This window comes from Pararge aegeria, chromosome Z, assembly GCF_905163445.1.
Source record: "Pararge aegeria chromosome Z, ilParAegt1.1, whole genome shotgun sequence".
Taxonomy (NCBI): Eukaryota; Metazoa; Arthropoda; class Insecta; order Lepidoptera; family Nymphalidae; genus Pararge; species Pararge aegeria.
This window is the reverse complement of record NC_053208.1, coordinates 15,437,786-15,446,601: the sequence shown is the minus strand read 5'-3', so window position 1 is coordinate 15,446,601 and position 8,816 is coordinate 15,437,786. Positions and strand designations below refer to the sequence as shown.

At 35.3% G+C, this 8,816-nt stretch overlaps 1 protein-coding gene across 1 annotated transcript in view; it reads right to left on the bottom strand.

The window, feature by feature from the left end:
- Nucleotides 1-425: 425 nt before the first annotated feature.
- Nucleotides 426-8,816, bottom strand: part of LOC120636041 (proton-coupled amino acid transporter-like protein pathetic) — a 44,315-nt gene continuing 35,924 nt past the window's right edge. Inside the window, exons 6-9 of the mRNA XM_039907299.1 lie at nucleotides 8,603-8,724; nucleotides 6,812-6,896; nucleotides 5,073-5,560; nucleotides 426-4,488 (exon numbers count right to left, since the gene is read on the bottom strand). Of these exons, the coding sequence (XP_039763233.1) occupies nucleotides 4,077-4,488; nucleotides 5,073-5,560; nucleotides 6,812-6,896; nucleotides 8,603-8,724 (1,107 nt within the window). The 3' untranslated portion in view covers nucleotides 426-4,076. The remainder of the gene's footprint in view (nucleotides 4,489-5,072; nucleotides 5,561-6,811; nucleotides 6,897-8,602; nucleotides 8,725-8,816) is intronic.

The following is an 8,816-nucleotide window of genomic DNA, read 5'->3' as shown; positions in this document are numbered from 1 at the left end:
AAACAATATTTTGGGGCCAATTCGTAGTTTTGAGTTTTTTCACTCAAAAACTTTTCATGAAAAACCTGACTCGATTTTGGTCTTATGTATAGTTTTTATTGTATTGATTCTAATGCTAATGATCTACACGTTTCGATGTGGCCACTATTTTGAAAATAAACTGATATAAATAACGGACAGTAGGCAAGCCAGGCGCCATGCTAAAATATTGAACCTACTTTAAATAATATATCACCATAAGATCAAAACTCGCTTAAATCACTGTTAAGTCTGAACCTAGAGACGCCATGGAATGTCAGTAATGTCAAACGAAATATGGTTAGGAGCACCAAACCTAATTATAATGGGCTGTTCCTCTTGTCCCTACCAAGATTCCCCCTCACCATTCCCCTGATCCTACTGGTTGGGATAAGGTTAGTTAGAACCTCCTTCGTTTGGAAGTCGGTTAATGAAAGACGATTTCGGTGGATGTTTTTTATTTTGTAAAACTATTGGAGACAATACAATTTTGGTTATACATTTTCAATCAAATTAATCAATGGAAAAAAGGGACTCCGCATAAAATAATATTTCATAAATTATTATTTTAGAATATAGGAACTTATCGGCTTTATACAATGATGTTGTAATATCAACAAGATATTACAACAACATAAAATAATACTACCATAAAAAAAACCGTACATACCAGTTGTATAATAATATCTAAAAGCTAAATAAAATACTTCAATATGAAGGCACAAAACATTTTGGTCACAGTTCGTAAACTTTCAGATGAAATATTGCATTTAAAATTGTCTAATTATAATGTCAACTAAATTCTATGATTCCCAGAAATTCCAGTCTACATTTAAAGTTTATTGCTTATGCAAAAAAATACATATGTAAGATACAAATTTGTTTATATGTGCATTCCAAATAATGAAATATTTCGTACAATTTCATCGCATCTAGTAAGATAGATAGAAGTAGGTTTATTAACGATACCTTACCTATATGAATTCGGAGATACTTAATATTTATTAAAAGGAGCTATAAAGTATAAACTCTATATCATAACATAATATTTAGCTTTGGCGCAAACTAGAAAGAAATATATGATATTGTTGAATGACCTATTTTTTGGGGTCACCAATGTGCTAATAAAAGTTTACGAACTTTATATTACATTATATCAACAAATACAGTAATCCGATTTTAACCAATTGGTTCTACAAACTGTAAATAGTGTTGGTACAAAATACAAGAACTCGCTTTACATATTTCTTTATACTAGGTATATCACAACTCATCGTGCTCGATTTTAAATTCGTTCCTAAATTAACGAGTAACAGCTGCTTTCATAATTTCGTCTTATTCATTGTTTTCTGTAACATAATAAAATAAAATTATTATAAAAATTGTGTTTATATATAACCTTCATACTGCATACATTAACCTAGGTACCTACTTGAATAATAAAATGTGTTTGTTCGAAAACAATTTCTGTTGTTTTTGCCTTGCACTTTACAAAAGTGCATTGGGCATAAATATATTCAACAATATTTAATCTTAAAAACTAAGCACTGTACCGAGTTTAATTTAGAAAAGGTCTTTTGAGGTCATCATTGTCGTTTACTATGTAAACAATTGCATTTTTTGTACTATTTATTAAAAATAACTCTGAACGTACGTAAGGGCTACCCCCTTTTGAGGGTTTTCAATCATATAGTTTCTGTCGGTCTTATTTAAAAGAAAATGTACTTGAATATTACTTTTTATTATTTTTATTCCGATTTCTACTCTGTTTCTTTTTTATTATTAGGAATGATTGATTGATTTCGAATAGTTCAGTATTTTTCCTTTTTGTCTAACAAAGAAAATGTATGTATTCCAGCTGAGTAAATACATTTTCTTTGTTAAACAAATTGCAATGGTTGTCACCACTAAGTATACTGTTCGCCGGAGTGAATATAAATAAACAAATGTGTTTTTGCACAAAAAAACAATTCATAAGCCATATATAAGGTAGGTATAAAATTAAAAATAATATCGAACGTTAGCCGGGTGAAGGCCCTATCAATTCCAAAGTCCGGGGGATTGTCTGTAAAGTAGTTTTCTATGCCAGACCAAAATGCACCTGTAAAATCATGAATCATTGACTTACACAAACAGATAATTTTTTTGAAGTTTTTTTTTTTTATAAAGTGATTCCTAACATCTCTAATTAATACTCCACATTACATATCCACACAAATATTATAAATGCCATTGTGCCTGTTTTTATACCTTTAACGGGTTAACCGCAAAAACGAACGAACCTATTTGCATGTTTCCACACTTGTGACTACAAACAATCGACATACAGCTTTCAAAACTGTCAACACATCACGCCATTTGGGAATGCAATTGAAATTTTATATTTAAATATTAAGTAGGTATCTACTTTATTAAACTTGGGCTGGGCATATGCTGAGGCGAAGTTTACCCGGATAATATGTAGGTATAGAATTAGCATGACGCAGAAATAGATGAGTAGGTACCTGGAGGGTGCCTGCTCATTAAACAGATACACATATACATACCTACGGGACGAGAATAAATCCTTATTTGATTATACGATATAAAATTAAATCTACGCTGCTGGGCTTGCGTCGCAGAATACTCGCTTAATCGCAGCACAGACGTAAAGACATTTTGCTCGACACAGGATAGCACCCGATAGATGCCGGCTCTATGTCTTCTCGAAACATCGACCGTAGACTAAAAAGTGGCCAAAAGTGGCAAAAACTGCATATGAGCAAGTTGATACAAAACTCATGTATTTTATTCAAATTAGTGCTAAATCTGCTGTACATACATAACTGAACTAACAAGTCAAAAAAAAGAACAACCCTTTCTACAAGAAGCGTAACGAAAGGCATGAAGGCTCCTACTCGTCAATTTATTTTATGAATTTGTGAACAACAGATCTGGCACCATTGCATAGTTTAAAAAATCTTCTATAAGTAGATACATAAGGCACCTTGCTTGTATTCGGTCTTCTACTTTTATAGCGATCACTAGACTTTATTTGGCTTTGATTTGAAATTAAAATTAAGTCCAGTCCAAATTTTATGTTTAATTTGCTTCTGAATCTAGTTGCCGGTTTCGATGTCCCAAGTCAACCGCTGAATGTGTCTACGTTTGCACAGCGCCTTAGCGTAGCAAACAAGTTCTTTAATTTTTTCATAGATAATATTTCATACGGCAGAGATATTATATCTACTATTTATTGATAAAAATATAATAATAGCACCACTTCAAAACAGCATTGTCATTATTAATATGAAACTATAGCATCACGGTCATTGCAGGATTAATCTAACAAAATTTAAATTTAACTTAAGTATACTTATGTTCTTATAAGAAGCATCGTTGTGTACTTACTATCTATCACACTATAGTATCGCACACGCACTTAGGGTTGCCGTCCGCCATATTATGATAAAGGGTAAAATCAGCATTAAAATACAAGGTTGAGATTTTTTTACCGAAGGTATTTTTAATTAAGGTATAAAAGTTATAAAAAATATATAGAACGGGTCTTCCTAGTATAGATATAAGTACTATATATATAAAATTATCGTAAATGAATATCTTACATCTATACATATAATATTAGGAATTGTAAAAAACTAAATTTTAAATTCGACGCGCTAAAGCCATTTTATGGCCAAATATTTGCATTTTCCAAGTAAATAATGCAGCTTATTTATAGAAAAACATAAATAAAGGTCGAAGATAATGATATATACCACGCTTTTGATGTGGCAAAATATTATGTCTTGTATAGAAATACTCTTCAAAAACAAATATCCAAAGTTTACAAACGCAAATTCAATTGTACTATTTTTTTGTAGAAGCTTGGAAAGTTTATCAAAAACCTCCCTTAATTGTGTTGTAAAATACGAGTGGGTACCTACCTATTTCCCTGTATCCTATTATTATATCCAAAATATGGGTTTTTTTTTAATGTATATAGGCTGGGATATCCCGTAAAATATTAAAATATAGAAAATCTGGCAACCCTAGCCTCATGCCTTTAGTTCCCATGATTACGAACTGTATACATTTATAATGCTGATGACAGCATCCTTGGTTCCAAACACAAGTGCAAAGAGACCGAAAACTAAAACGAGCACATTTTTCCAGATAAGATACTTATACGGTCCAAAACCAATGTTCCAGAACGTAATAACTTCGATGAATGCCGGGGCAATTAATCCGAGAATAGAAAAGCAAAAAGCGCCAATGACTCCCATCAGTGGCCCAATTGTCGGTACTGCGACAGCAAGTAATACGCACGCAGTGACCATGAGGGTCCGCATGATGTATTCCGCAAGCTCTGGCCTTTCGGTGAACTTGTCTTTTATGCAATTCCACATGATTTCGACGCAAACGAAGAACTGGAGGCCGAACGTGCAATACACTGCAATAGCAATGGCGACTTTGACGATCTGTGCGAGCCTGTAAAACAATGTTCATTGGTAAGTTTTTCAGGTAACAGGACTTCAACGTTTCACTCATACATACTTATAATAAAAGAGCAACTGGACGATTCCTGTACGTGAATATTAATTTTAAAAGTTTTATTGGAGCAATCTTTAAGATAGATTCATCAATGTTTAAGAACAACATGTTTTTCTTTTATTCCACTGCAAGATCAATCAACGGTAACGGGCTAACCAGTTAGGGGTCGGGCAGTAACTTTAAACGTATAACCCTAATATTTTTTTACGCGTCATAGTGTCGCAAAGCGTAATGGCTTAGCGGCACCTCTTGGTCGAGAGCGTGGTAATTAGCCACGGCCGAAGCCTTCCACAAGACGAGATCAGAGAAAATTCGGAAGTTGTACGTTCCCAAATTACCGTCGATCGGACCCGGGGCCTCCCACTTATACTCGCTGTTCCAGGGAGGTATTAATTATATATGTAAAAACTTGCATTTTAGATATAGCTAGCTATCTAGCTATAGCATTCTTTACAAACTCTATCAAAAGTACATAATAACTTAATAAGTGTTCTGTGTAACAAATATACAGTAATACTTACACTTCAAATATTTTCGGGTCATCGGGGTGGGGAACCAAGTTGAGGGTGATGGAATCTTCAACAGCATCTCCGTATCTTAAATATCCAAGGAATCCCAGAAGAATATATACCAGAGTCACGCCTGACATTCCCTTATTCAGCACCCCGCAAATCCCCAGCATGGAGCGAGGAGTTTTCATGGAGTTTTCCAATGGCATCACCACACCGATAGCTTCTATCGCAAAGATAGTAAGGGAGAAGAATTCAGGCCATTCCCTATAAGGTTTTACCGCGGTCACCTTATCAAAACTGAGTTTTTCGGTGCCCACCAAGAAGTAAAACGTTATTCCAAGGCCGAGAGCCATGAAGAAGTTAGCAATCATGGAGACTGGTGCCAAGTACTTCAGATTTCTGATCCAAACCATAAAAATTAGAGGTATCAGCAGAAAGAGGATGAATATTCTTATTTCGAGGTTATTCTTAAGGTCCGGCATGTAGAAGTGAGCCACCTGTTGGACAAACAAACGTACTTAAAACATGAGAATTCAGATTTTTTAAAACGTAATTGCCTACAGCAGGCCGCGGGAAGGCCTCCCCACTTCTGTACTATAAAAAACACCAACAATAAAAATTTAATACCACCGCCTTGATTTTTTTGTTTTTTCTTAGTTCTTTGATAAACTATTTGATATATTTTTTTTAATGAAAACAGTAAATGTTTTATTTTTTGTGCCTGTCCGCCTAACTAATTGTCTATCTATTTCAATAAGGCGTGGGCTCCGCGCGCCGTAAAAAAATACATTGTATTAAAATTGTTAGGAATTTTATTTTGTTCTGTTCTGGTATCAACCCGCCAATATCGCAATATCGCCCACCTACCCGCATTGGAGCAACGTGGTGGGTATAAGCTTTAAAACTTTATCTCCTTTGAGCTGCGAATGATGATGATGATTAAACCTTCCTAGCAAAAATATTACCTGAAATCTTTGGCCACTGGGAGTGCAAGAGGTTTATCCATAAATTTATATGAGACCTTGAAAGGTGTTATTACTACTTACTACCTACTTTCTTTTCTTTGTATTCCACTACAAGTTAGCTTTAGACTGTAATTTCGCCTGGTGGTAAGTGATGTAGCGGGCTAACCTGTTAGGGAGTATAGCAGTTACATTTATCCATAGGCCTGATCGGTTTTTAAGCGACATCTTACCGGAACGCTTAATCGCTTAGATCCACGTTTTTGTCGGTAAGGTGGTAACTAGCCACGGCCGAAACCTTATCAGCCCAGACCAGGGAAAATTTAAAAAATATGATTTCCCAAATTGTACTTGCCGGGAATCGAACCCGTCCCGGGTTAAAACCACAGTGCTTACCTAGGGAGGTCGTCAATATTTGCATTGACAAGTCTATGAATTGGGTATCCGCAATGCTTGCTAACTTACTGAAACCTTTTCCAGCAGAATACGTACTAAGTAGGCGTACGTTAAACTGTGGGTCAAGTGTGAGATTTTTTACCCAAGTTTTTTATGTATGTACTAACGTAAGGCTGTTATAGTAATTGGATGGTATAAAAGGAGCGCCATCTAGTGTCAATATTGTTTTCCACTATTGTACCTAGATGGCGCTGTTTAGACAAAAGTAATCGTGGGTAGAAATTCCCACACTTGGCAATTAGGAGGTTCGAACCTGTAACGTTCCTGATTTGAAGACAAACTAACAATGCGCGGGCGATTTTGTAATTATAAATCTCTGCATTAGCTCACCTGCATTATGTTTTTGGCGATGATGACGGTGTAAACGGAGCACGTACCGAAGTACGTTATGAACAGACTCACGAGGATAAAGATTCTGCAATAATAAAATATAGTCACTTATATTATCTCTCATTGAATTCTTGTGTGGACGTTAAGGAAATTAATTATTCTGGCCGTATAATACCAGACTTGGCTCCTGCAGTTTACGTACGTAAATCAGATATAAAAACCGCAACAAATTATTTAATAAAATAGACATCTACAGTTTGCTTAAAATGTTGGATGACATTATTACCGGAGATTGATAAAATTGTTTACTAGAATCGAGCTTCGACAGCACTATATATGCAGTTCTAATGTTGAGTCGGACTGGATTAAGTGTTTCTGATCAATCGCTCGACAATGCCTTATTGCAAAACCTTTTATCTAAAAGTAATGGTAACGTTTGTTCCAGCATTCAAAAGGCTTAAAGGGTTTGTACTGTAATTCACTGCCTAATTTGAGTTAAGAAACAATTGCATCGGAAGTAAATGCTGCTATTGACCAATGATGGCTTGATCTGAGAGGAGGCTTTCTCACGTACCTAATTTGAATTTTGCAATCTCGGTCAGATGACTCTTTCAATATGACAGATTATTATTGAAATTTTCCTCAAAAACTTATCTCCAAAACTTTACTCTATCAGTTATATATGTTGTGGTGATATTAAAACTAATTGCGAGGGATAAAAATTATAGGCACTTTATTAAGGCTGGGATAGTGCTGTCTTCATTTTGGACGCCTCTAAGCCCACCGCTACACTCATTATTCTGGGTTCCCGACGTTCTGGAGGTACTCTTAACAATCCAGAGCGTAACAAGGATTTTCCCATGATCCCGGGCTCCGTCCCATAAAAGATTCATATGTGAAAATGTTCAAAAATGTACTATTGCGTTTCATTGGCACGGGTTATACTTAGGTATGAGTACCTAAATATCTGTTGCTTTAGATCTTCGTCTCGCTCGTTTGTAGACTCTTTCGCTCTTATTACGGTTTTTTAAAAATCACATAGTAAAAAAGTACCTTTCAACTAACTCTTTGCCATAAATCAAGTTGATCTGTTGCTTAGTTTGGGGATGAAGTTAGGACGAACAATCAGAATTTCACATTTATAATAACAGTAAGGATTTTTTAGGGCCTACTATATTATAGATGTTGTTACAGTAAAAAATATAGGTATCTAAACCCATTGCCGTAAAGGTTATGCCCGGGTGGAATGGTGCCGAGAATGCTGGCTGCATTTCCACACTGAACAGCCAGGCTGATTCTTTGCACATAAAATCTCTTCTCTCTGAGATGAGATCTCTTCTTCCTTTTTTATTATAAAAGCCCGCCACAAGACTACTCTCACATAGGAGAGTAGAATTAAGTCATTCGATCTTCCACACTGTTTAATGCGGGTTGAAGAGCATTTACTGTTTTGCGAAATATTATTACGGTGAAAGTGAGGACCTACTTTTTGTTGTCTATGCTCGGCTAAACTACTGATCTACCTTGATTTGTATTTTGCATTCGGGAGCTAGACATAGGATAATTTTTATCCTGCAAAAACAACCAAGGTGTCGCAGGACTAATTAAATTGCACGGCGCACAGCTAAACTAAGTAATTTGTTTTATTTTGCATAGTGATAGCTTGCATCCTAAAGCCAGGCATAGAATAATTTTTGCCCCGGGAAAATGAACTGTTCCTGCACGATTTTCAATTCGTAGAAATTTCCTAACATCAAAGTTTGAAAAAATCAATTTCTTTTTAATAAATACCTAAAAATGTTAGCCCATTTTCTGACAGGTTCAGGTCCGTTATTAAGCGCTGCCTCTCCCACCTCAGGGAAACTCATGGTGGTTTTACGCGTCTTCTTGTAGAGAACATGGGCACAGTTGATCTAGGAAAAAGGGAAATATAACATCTGGTTAGACTAGAATCACTTCCATAAAATCATTACCAGTCATAATTAAACCAAGTATAAGTATATCA